Source organism: Tauraco erythrolophus, chromosome Z (genome assembly GCF_009769465.1).
Source record: "Tauraco erythrolophus isolate bTauEry1 chromosome Z, bTauEry1.pri, whole genome shotgun sequence".
Taxonomy (NCBI): Eukaryota; Metazoa; Chordata; class Aves; order Musophagiformes; family Musophagidae; genus Tauraco; species Tauraco erythrolophus.
In genome coordinates, this window is record NC_141496.1 from 14,653,708 (window position 1) to 14,665,793 (window position 12,086).

General features: G+C 35.1%; 1 protein-coding gene across 1 annotated transcript in view; it reads left to right on the forward strand.

Moving 5' to 3' along the window:
* Window positions 1–12,086, forward strand: part of SPEF2 (sperm flagellar and cilia associated 2) — an 86,534-nt gene that overhangs the window by 62,291 nt on the left and 12,157 nt on the right. Inside the window, exons 27-31 of the mRNA XM_086629245.1 lie at window positions 4,940–6,132; window positions 6,235–6,452; window positions 6,539–6,747; window positions 6,836–6,959; window positions 7,058–7,425. Coding sequence (XP_086485371.1) covers window positions 4,940–6,132; window positions 6,235–6,452; window positions 6,539–6,747; window positions 6,836–6,959; window positions 7,058–7,425 — 2,112 coding nt within the window. The remainder of the gene's footprint in view (window positions 1–4,939; window positions 6,133–6,234; window positions 6,453–6,538; window positions 6,748–6,835; window positions 6,960–7,057; window positions 7,426–12,086) is intronic.

Consider the following 12,086-nt stretch of genomic DNA (forward strand, 5'->3'; position numbering starts at 1 on the left):
TTACTCACCCTTCTAAGCACCAATGGACGAAAAATACAGCCTATGCTGGACCTCCCTACCTACTGGCACAATCTTTCATTTGAGAAGGAAATATTTAAATTATTATTTTTTTTATTATTCCAAGTGCCATTACCCAAACTCAAGGTGGCTCTGCAGTATTTGTTAATTTCACCAACTCATTTGATCAATTTGTTAACAATGTTTTAATATATTGCCTCAGCAACATGCTGCTTTTTCATTTTCCTCCTTTATTTATTGCCTTCCTCACACAAGAAGAAGGAAGAACTGTGGCAGGTCTTAAATAAAGCTACTAACACTCTTTTTTTTTCTTGTCTCTTCTACAGTCTCTTTGGATATGCTATGTTCTTACCAACAAAATTAAACTAACCATTTATTAGATCTTGTCCCCTTTGATTCCCTTTAGCACTATATTCTTCCTATGATCACATCTATTGCCAATTCAACTAGCACACATCTGGAATGTCTCAATTTTCTTCTAAAGGTGCTTCAAAGAATGCAATTTTGGTAATGCTTTGCACTCATGAACCATTCTAGTTTGAATTATAGAACTGATTATTCATCAGAAATGAACTTCAACCAGGTTTAAAAATCTTCTTTATCCAATATCAAAAAAATGTTTAAAATGCTTATTTGTAAAACTATAAAATAGTCTGCTAAGATGCGAACCAGTAAAGCATAGAGGACAGCCTATGACCAAATTTTCTTGATCTTTCTTTTCAAATTGTTGACTTGTCAATTGAGTTTTACTATGTTGCTATGTTTGAAACAGGCATATCGAAGTGTGCATCTAGTTCAGCTGAAATTTTACCTTTTTAGTGGAATATTTTGTTGAGTGGGACAGTCAGAATTATATGATGACCCTGAATAATGTCTATAGATTATGCTTTCTCTTCCCAAGAACTTTTGTAGAAACAATTCAAGCACTTACAATAGTAATCCTTATGATCTGACTTTGATATGAATAGAGAGTGAAGTCCATATGTGAGCACAGAAATAAGATCGTTGCCTCTATCTTTTCTAAGACTGTGTTTCTTTTCGACATGCTTTTTTCAAAACTTGAACATAAGGAAGGTGAAGTTTGTAGACAAAGTATCTTTTACTAGACAAATTACATAGATAGAAAATGCCTAAACTTTTTGAGATATAAAGCCCTTAATCAGAGATCCAGAATAGATACAATAACTCTCCCTACAGATAATGGAAAATGTGGTAATTTTACTGACCTAGTTTCACTTATACCTCCTGTTATATCTCTTACTAAATCATGTATGTTATTTAATTTCAGAAATCTGTGACTGTTTGCCGATGGTGTTTAAAACTCTGTGTATCCAAACACTTTTATGAAACATATTTAGCATGTTTGTATATGTTTCTGTGCATTTGAATATATATATCCAAGTATTATGATTTCCATCAGTATGACTGAAGACCTCTCATTTCCCCTCATTGCCTCTCTGCAGCAACAGGCATATCTTACTCTGTGTAATTCTGAATTTAAAATCCAAATTCTTGCTGATTAGTGAAGACTGGATATATGAGATACCAGAATCAGTAATAATTAGTGAATAAATGAAGTAAATATTTACAGTGAAAATCACCTGCAGGAGGTGATGAGTGTCTCAATATCTCGGAGGGAATTAATCGTGTTTTTGAGACTTGTCTTTTTCATCTAAGGTCAGAAGTATCCCATATTACTAGCTTTTAGGCTACTAAAGTTAAATGAATATAATTCAGCCTTAGGGTTTATTTCACTCATTCATCCCTTACAGCATTGCTACACAATCTGGTGCATAACTTGCATAGATCATCATCCAAACTTCCAGTCAGAAATTGCTATGGAAACATTTTTCTTAGAGATCATGGAGGGGAATAGGAATCTGTTTAAAGGATTTGTAAAACTTGATGAAAAGGGAATAAAATGTTAACATGATTCTCATCTCTAGTATAAGTTCACAATCTCTTCATATTTTGTTACCTGTGTAAATTTATAATCTGAATCTTTACTACAGTTCTTCAGTTCAGGGAAATATTGTCTTACAGTGCCTGTATGAAAATTTTCTACTGACTGGCATATCTTTAAGAAACAGTATCTTTTGCATATCTGGGTAAGGCATGATGATTGCTTTTTATTTCCTATGTCCTTTTAAAATGTCACAGTACTGGTTCACAGGATACAGCTCTAGTGTACACTTATGCTGCTGTCACTCTTAGTGCTTGTTTTAAAATGTTTTATTTTTCTGTTTTCAGTTTTACTTGTGGTCATAATCTTAATTCTTCACTAATTTTTTTCATTTTTTATTGTGTTTCTGCACTGTTTATTGAACACATATAGATGCTTGTCAATGTTACCTTGTGCATCAGTGAATGATACTTTTAAAAAGATTTTAATGAAAAACAATTCTATCTTGTGTAGCTTTTTCTATATTAGCTTTCCTTTTGATTCAATTGATGACGAACTTTTATGTGAAAAGAGGTTGCTTCGTAAGTAGCACAGGCTGGCTTCCTTTTGTATCCTTTGTTTTTTCCATAGTGTCACTGCAACAAACCCCACCTCTTCCCGTTTTCCCACTTTCCTCTCCCTCCTTCATCTCTTGTTCCTTTACATGTCTGTTAGCCTCATTTAAAAAACAAACAAACAAACAAACAACAACCCTGTTGTCTCTCTTTTACGTCATCTTACTTGTGTGTTTTGCTTGCACAGATATGGCCAGGATGCACTGGATGCTTTGCATGTTTTGGAACTGAGTTTAGGCTAACTTACACCTCTTGGCCACAGAATGCATAAAAGCTGATCATCTCCTTGCTTTTTTGTCGCTAGGAGTATTATGAGGATCTTTCGCTTGTACCTTGGAACAGAGCTGAAAGAATTTTATAGGATCTTTGTAACTCTTACCTTAATGACAAACTTAGTTCAAATTGGCCGTTCTAAAATTATCAGTGAGGGAGAACTGCCAGACAGACAAATCAATATGGACAACACAACTGCATAACCTTCATTTCCTTAGGTAAGCATGGTAAGAATATACTAGAAGGAGGCTTTGTAATGAATATGATCGTAGTTCAGATGGATTATAGAGCTGATCTGATGATTCATGCTTCTTAGCAGTATATTTACTGTTCTCACACACTGTAGGATATGCTGTCTTTCTAAAGACACATACAACTGATCACTTATAAACACATGATTTATATAAAAATTTATATAAATATAAAACCCATATTTTTCTTAGAGTTTAATTAAACCTTTATCTTTTGAAATAATAAATACAAAACTTGAAAAATGTTGGTAACATTGAAGGTCCGTCTTACAGAGAATCTTACTCCTCACACAGAATCTACTCTAATCCCCATTTCTCTAATCAACAGCAAATTTCTACAGGTGCCCATACACCTCAAGAGGCGGTAGGCATTATAGAGGTGTTACAACTATTTTGTCCCTTCCACCCTTTGACTTCAGTGGTTGCCGATCCATTAATCCTGCCCCTCATCTCATTTTCACCTTTTCTTGCAGTTTCATAGCTCCCTAATGCTGGGGAAGGTTTTTAATCTTTACTGTGTGTTAGGAATGCTTCTCTTCTCTTTCCGGTCCTAGGTGTGGTACTTGGGCACATAACAGAAAAAGCTTCTGTGGTCCAGTTGTTTTTGCTGCCCACGTGGACCACAGCTGCTGCTTCAGATTTAAAGTTCTTTGAAAGAATTGCTCATAATAGCAATGTATTTAAACTGATATTCCTAACATTTTTAATTATTATGGCCTTTCAGGATGCTTGGAATAGAGTCATTTTTATGACAATAGGAACAAACTTCTCACAAACTGCATAATGCATATATGAAAACCTTCACCTTCTTTTAAAATAGAAAAAAGAGGGGTACAAGGACTCTTTTTCTTAAGACCTTTTAAAGCACCAGAAATGGCATTTCTTTCTATGATTAGCTTAGTATAATTGTTAGTTTTGCCTCTTGACAGATAAATCACAATAAGGAGAGTGGGGAGTCAGATTGTTCTTAGGTCATATCCTCAGAGCTTTACTTCTGCCAATGAATAGATTTCTGGTTTATTGCTTCAATTCTGCATGGGATTGGTCTTCATTATTTGACTACTTTCTTTTCAAAGTTACGACCTTATGGCAACAGTGTAGTAAAAGAATCATTAAATTACTTGCCAAAAGTAGGAGATTCGCAAGCTCTAGAGATAGAATTTTCAAAATGGCAGCTTATGGCATTTGCTCCTGCAAAATACAAGCTTTACCATATTGAGAACAATTTGGGAAAATAATGTTGAGAACAATCTCAATACTTTAAGAATGTTGCCATTTTGAGAACAAAATGTGACACTTATACAGATCCTCTTTCTCAAAGCAGTAATAAAATCATTCTGCAGATAAATATATTGTAAGATCAGGTCAGCTACATATGCTATAGAACATCTTATGCATTCTGTGACAGGTATTTGATTATGTATGTACAGACTTGCTCCAAGTTAACTTTTCTGTTAATGTGAGGTATAATGGGTATTGTAATAGGATTTTTGACTTCAATAGTATCTTGTGGAGACATTTTGCCTGAAAGACCATTCTGAATTCCACTCCCTAACTCTGTTTTTCTCTCTTTAAAAAATGATATTGATGCTCCTCTACTTTACTAGTTGTATATTCTGACAAACTTCTGGTAGTCAAAAGGAAATTGGAGTGTAAACTGACCATTTCTTAGAATAGTTCTGGGTAGACCTGGGTAGCCTCCAAGTGATTGAAGAGTAGATCTCAGTTTTCCTTGTTCTCTTTTGTGGCTTTTATTTCAATTCACTGAATGGTCCCAAATTAACAAAATGAATGTGGATGAAAAAGAAAAAACATAGAATTAATAATTTATGAAATACGAAACTATTTTATCTTTAGTTTTTTTTCTTTTTAAATTATAGCCATAAGAGCACTGAAGCAGTTTAAAAGCAAGAGTAATTCTTCCAGCAACAGAGAAGTTGGTGACAGAGGGAAAGAGAAGAAAGATTTGGAACATCGGAGAATAAAGAGGAATCGCCAGTTTCCAAAAATATGGCTAACAAAATACTCCTGGTTAAAATACGATGATGAAAGGGGAATAATGTTTTGTGCACCATGTCGTAAGCATAATGTGGATTTGGGGGAAAACATTCATAATTTTTGTTCTGGCACTGATGACTTCAAACTTGAATTTATAAATACACACCAGAGTAGTGAAGCTCATGCCTGGGCTACCTGTATGGAAGCCGCCAGTACTGCTTCACCAGATACAGCTTCTGCTGAGCAGATGTTGAAGAGCATGAACTCCATAACATTAGGTAGAGTAGAAAATATTTTTAGAACATGCCATGCTATTGCTAAGTCTGGTCGTCCCTTTACAGACCTTGACTGGATGTGCAAACTAGATGATATGAAAGGAGTGGATATTGGTTCTGTATTTAGAAATGACAAGTCGGCAAGAATGTTTATACATTTTATTGCTGAAGCAGAAAAAAGAGCTTTGAAAGAGAAACTGGAGAAATGTAAATTCTTTTCTGTTATTAGTGATGGAGTCACCGACAGTATACTCAAAGCCGCTGCAGTTGTCTACGTACGCTTTGCAAATGAAGGAAAAGTCCACTGCCAGATTGTTGGGGTTCAACTTGTTCACAAAACTGACGCTTCAACTATAAAAAATGCAATTGAGGAAACATTACAAATAAATCTTCAGCTCAGTCTGGCAAGCCAAGACTGGTCAAGAAAATTAGTTGGGTTTGGAATCGATGGGTCAGATGTCATGGTGGGAGAAAACAGTAGGGTAGCTAATCTTCTGAGGGAAATTCAGCCTTGTGTACAGTCTGTGCATTTTTTTGCTCGCCACCTAAAGCTGGCTTACAAAGGAGCACTGAAAAATATTAGACTATACAACATCTTAAGCAGCGTCTTGAGAAATATGTATTACTTTTATCATAACTCACCTCTAAATAAGAGTAATCTCAAAGCCATATATGAAGCCATTAAGTTACGCCCAGCTATTCCTTCCCGCATTGGAGGCTCCCAGTGGCTTCCTCGTCTACAAACAGCTCTACAAATTCTCCTTAAAGGTTATCCTGCGATTGTTCTACATCTGAGCAAGGTAACTGATTTAAAATTTGGATGTAATGTCAGGAAAAATTAATTGCTATGGCTAATTTTGGTCCACATACCTGATGCTTTCTTTTTCTATATTGATTTCCAGATAGAAAGAGGTTCAAGAGCCTCAAACCGGCAGAAAGTCAAAAGCCTTTTACACCTCCTTCTGAGAGTGGAGATAGTCAAGTTTTCTCACTTCTTGTTGGATATCATCAATGTCCTCAACATTCTGTCACGTATTACTCTGGATCACAACTCCTCCATTGCAGACATATTTGCAACCATGCAATCAACGCTGGAAACACTCCACATGTATCAAACAAGGTCTGGCATTTCTAACAACTGAACCATGATCTCTTAGAATATAACAAAGAAAGATTATATATTGTTTTGTATTCTGTATCTTTCAGAGCTGGTCCAAAGGAATGCCTGGTGGAGACCATTCAGCACTTTCATGGTTACCAGCTTGTTGGAAAGGGAAATATTTCATCAGTACGTACCAAAGTCCTGAGTAATTTGGTGAAGAGGCTACATGATTGTTTTTGCAATGCAAGTCAAGATGTTCTGAAGGCAACTACCATTGGTAGTTTTAAACTATGGCCTGACAAAATGAAACAAGGTATAGAACTGTGATAGTGGCTATTTGAAGTACGCCTTCTGAATTTTTTTTGAAGTATAAAAATATTTTTGTTCTGCCTATATTATAGAATTTGGTGAAAAGGAAGTGTCTGTCTTGGTTAAACATTATGAAGTCATACTAGAAGCTGCTAATGTGAAAACAGATGAAGTAGAAACTGAATGGAGCATGTTGAAATTAGAGCTGTATAACAGGTAATAAGAAAACTGCGTTTGTGTCTATTTATTGATGTACTCAAAAGGATTATGGAAATACATTTAGTGATACTTACACTTCTTACCATGCTTTTTAGATTTCAGAACATCCAGACCTTGACGTGGGAGTCAGTGAACTCAGATTATTCAAAGAAGTATCCCAACATCCTGACATTGGTAGATTTGATCCTGGCTCTGCCGGCAAGCTCAGCTGAAACAGAGCGAGGCTTCAGTCAAATGAAACTTACCATGATGCCTTTGCATTCTAAACTAAGGTCTGAAAGTGTGACGGATCTTATGATAATTCAGATGAACTCTCCAGATATCAAAAAATTTGACCCCCAGAAAGCTATTCATTTGTGGAATGCTACTTGGCAGACAAATAGAAGACTACAGGGAGATGATATGATGACAAATGAAAGACCAGACTACTCCTCTGAGTTTGATTTGGAGAGTCTCTGTGGAAGTGACTAGCCCTTCTACACCTGACTTCCATAAATCTGAAGACAGTGAACAAAAATAATGGAGTACGTTGCTACCTTGGTGACATGTGGACAGAGGAATGACTCGTAACTTCTATCTAATTGTTTATTGCTGAGTCATAATACATTATAGCCATTGGAGTCAACTGTCATCTTAATATCAGTCTTTAATAGTTCAAGAAGCTTCACTGATTCTGAAAAGACTGATTCTGTTTTGATAAACGTGTGGAAAAGCAGTGCATTATTTCTGTTAAATGATTGCTTGTCCTCTGTAACCTGTGAATTTTGGGTCATACCTTCTCTCCATATCTGTATGTGTTACTACTTTTTATTCTCTTGTGGTTAAGGTTTAACATGACCTTTCACAGATTTTTGTCAGACGTCCTTCAGAAGGCTTTGCTACAGAGGCAGAACAAATCCATTTTTCATTGCTGATTATCAGTTGCACAAACGAGTCTTCCCATATCAAATACTCTGGGAGCCAGCACATGACTAATATACTTAACAGCTTGAACCATTTTTTTTTCCCTGTAAAAATATTTGTGAGGGTTGCAATGAGAATACTGTGCCTTGATTTCTAATCTAGGAGCTGAGAATGAGAATTGTTCAAAGAGGTATCTGATTTCGTAATTTCATAATTCTACAAGTTCTAAATACAACTTTCTACTTGATGACTTCCAGCCAAGGTAAACCATGACAGCAGAATATATTTCTTTTTTTCAAGGAAAAAGCAATGATTTATATCAAAAGATAGCTGAAGTGGAATCATCGATGACCCTTCTTAGTTCATTCAACTGTGATGAATATGGACTAGAAATAATTTGGGAGAAATGAATGAGAGGTCATTCAGCTTTAAATCAGCCCTTTTCTAAATGGAGACCAACTCTCTACTTTCAGTATAAAACATGTCTAGTAATTGCAGAAGATATTATACACACACACATTTAGTCTTTTTTTGTGTGTCTTGCATATATATTCATGCTACATCTAGGTCTGAACAATATGTCAGAAATAGACTAGGTTTTGAATGCCTATGTCATTAAGGGATGTTATTTCACTCAAGTAGAGTTAATCTGCAGGGATCAGAAAAAGAGATCAGTACTGTGCATTATATGGTTGATTATAAAGGATCCATCATTGAAAAATCTTCGGTTGTGCTTCAGTCACATAATACTTTTTCCCCTCAAACTTTTCAAATTGGAAGATTTTAACTATGGTGATATTAGGAAAAGTTTGAAAATGTGTCCCCAGAATGTTCAACAGCAGAAATCAAAAAAGAAAGTAACAAACAGAAGTATATTTAGAATCTGTAATACTGAAGTCACTTCAATGATGCATTAGGGCCGCAGCACATTTTTACTATTAGGATTTAAGATAGTGCATACATTGCCCTTGGAAAAATACTAGCAATATCTTAGTATGATAACAAGTAGTTGGAAAGGGATATCAAGAAGACGTCCCTGTCTGAAAATGGAATCAAGTTTAGTCAGACAGTCTGTATTCAGTATTTGCCCCTTGTTCTTTTTTGATAAGCTTTTTAAATAATCCACTGTGGAATATGTGGTTTGTTTTCCGTAGTGCTTTGGTGTCCTTCTGATTATATGTTTTTTTGCTACTAACTAAAATATTTTTGCTGCAAATAGATTTTATTTCCTATCATTCTTCCTAACTACAGCTGTGAAGAGTGGGTTATCCCTATCCTTTTCGTAACATTAACTGAAAAACCACTGTTATGTTTTCTCATAATCTTCCTTTCATAAATAAAACTAGCAGAATTCCTTCAACCTTGCCTCTCAAAACATGTTTTCTAAGCCTATGTTGATTGTTGCTGCTTTCTTCTGAGTGCTCTTTAGTTTCCATACATCCTTCCAGCTCCAGTGTATGCCAGCAGAAGTCTTAACAGCTGAAAAGAACGCAAGGGTCATTTCCATTGTCTTCCCATGTACTTTCTGGCGATATTGTAATCTGCCATAATCCCTAGAGCCTTTTCCACAGAAATTTTACTTTGGCAGTAGGATTCCCATTGTGACATTTACACAGTTCCTTATTTCAGCCCAGTGTGGCACTTGACATTTATTCCTATTGGACACTGTCTTTGTTATCCTAGACTATATCTCCAATTTGTAAAGTTTACTTTGAATTCTGATCTTGTTCTACAGTATGCTTGAAGCCCTTTCCTGGTTGGTTTTGTCTGCATTGTAATAAGTGTGATAATTTGTGCAGTCTGTTTCCTTAAAGTACTTTGATTTGTTTCCAGTGAAATTTATTTACTGGTCTTGACCATCTCTCCAATTTTTCAAAATATTTTTGAATTTCGATTCTTTTTCCAAAATGCTTGCTATTCCTCCTAATTGAAAGTGTTTCTACACATTTAATAAGTTCATTTTCTATTCAGTCTCCTACACCATTCAATAAAAATTGAAAACAGATCGAAAAAGATTTTATAAAGAGCATAACCTGTTTTGAAACCAGTCTTGTTAGGTGAACAAAGCTGATTCTGGAAATTTTTTTCCCATTCTTTCCCAGAGGACATTATTTCCTTTTATCACTTGTGCAGTATCATTTGCAGACACTGGTATTCTTTTCTCAGCATCATTTGGTAGCTGCCCACTCATAGCGTTTCTCCGTTGAGTGTAAAGCATTGATAACCCCTGAATTAAACAGATCAATCACCTTTTGTCTTGTAGTATAATCAGGTGTTCAAAAACAGTTCCATGCTCTACAATATAAAACCAAATACATTAAATCTAAACAAAATACATTGATAAGAGTTATTTGATATCTGTTTAATATGCTTATGAGGGATTTCCTCTCCCTCTCTGAGACTTCCTGATTCCTTCTAGGTATGTCATGAGGCGGAATTAGATCACACTCCATTTGAATTTTTGAACTATTACAAGTTTTTGAAGACACTTTGGAATTGTCCCACATCAGATGTTTCAGGAGGAGGTAGTAAAGTAAAAGAAATTACCCTACAGCGCATCAGCAATTCTATAATTAATAGATAGAAAGTAGCTTAGCTCTTGTAGTAGCGTAGCTTTCTCAGGAAAAAGATCGTTTCTTCACATTTACCACAGAGGAAGAAAAATGGGTAGACACTACAGATCACCTGACATTGCATAAATATCTCAGAATAATTCCTGTTTGCCAGAGGCTTACATGAACTAATGTCAAATTTACCTGAAAACTATGTTCTAGCATGTTCTACAATCTAATCAAAGTTTTGTAAATTCTGGCTAATATTTTAGACTCCAATCCTTTAATTCCATTTCACATATTATCTCTTGATTCGAGTTCTTTAATTTCCTTGCCCCTCAAATACTTTTTAGCATTTGAAGGCATGTAGCCTCAAAAAAAGTGACATGAAGATATTACTGTTCTTTTATAATTTTGTAAAAAAAAGAAAAAAAAAGAAATTTAATTTCACTTTAGGAAGCCAGAAACTCATAGGAAATACAGGAACAGATTTTTTTATTTTCATATAGGGAAATCATAGTGAGAGTTGAACAGTTTAAACCATAAAATAACGTGAGAGAAAGGAGTTAGATTGCCAGAGTATAAGGAATCAGACACAGGAAGGGAAATGTTCAGTAAAACATGAAATGAAAATTATGATAGCTGGGCTTTTCACGGTAAAACACTAGCCAATTTGAGACTGCAAATAAGAGGTAAAAATTTTTCCTGTTATTTTAATAGAAAGTTTTCAAAGGCTCCTCAGTGAACCATAGCCCATCCTCCCCATGAACCACTAAAAAGGTACCTGATTTACTGAATCTTCTGTTAAGTCTCCCAATAATGATATTTCTGTGATGTAGGCTTTATTGTGCTGTATGGAAATCATCTGATTCTTGTGGCTTGAAGTTCTCATCAAAATACAAGTTTCTGCTTACCTTGAAGTTACTAAATCAGCAATCCGAGGTGCTTCAGTAAACAGCCTAACACATCATTTTTAGATGTTCTTTCTCAAAGCAGATAACTCAAAAACCTTCAAGAGGTGACATCAGAGCACCATCACCAATCTGCTAGTATTTTTTTCTCAGCCTTTGCTTTCATGCTGAAATTTATGGTAGGACATAAGGCTTCAAGTCCAGATGTTTCTTCCTTCTTCCCATCCCAACAGAATTTAAGCTTCCTGAATCTACTTTTTCCTCTTCTTTCCAAGCTTATGTATGTACAGGATTTCTCTGCTGTATTAAGACATGCTGAGGACATTACTACTGGTTATCCTGATTGGAAACAAACAGGTCTACAGAGATCGTAGACTATGAATTCAAACTGGCAACTTAATTTTGAATGCCGACATTATGAAATTAATATTCAAACACGTTCTTTATATTCCTACCACTTAAATCTTTCTTCATAAACTTAACAAATTTCATTTCACTGTTCCACTTAAAAGAAAAAAGCTTGTTATCCATAGAATGTGCACAGCTCTGCCTTTTCAAAAGCACAAGAAATTTGACTGTAAATAGGAAAAAAAGTCAGTAGATGCCTTCTGGTATTTTGCTGATTGTATTTGTTTTTAAAGGTAATCTGAAAGTGTTTTGACACTATGGAATTGATCATAACCTGATAAGATCAACTCTGGCTCTCAAAATTTAGCTTATTTGAAACTTATTTTACATTTTCTGTTGTTATTGCAAAG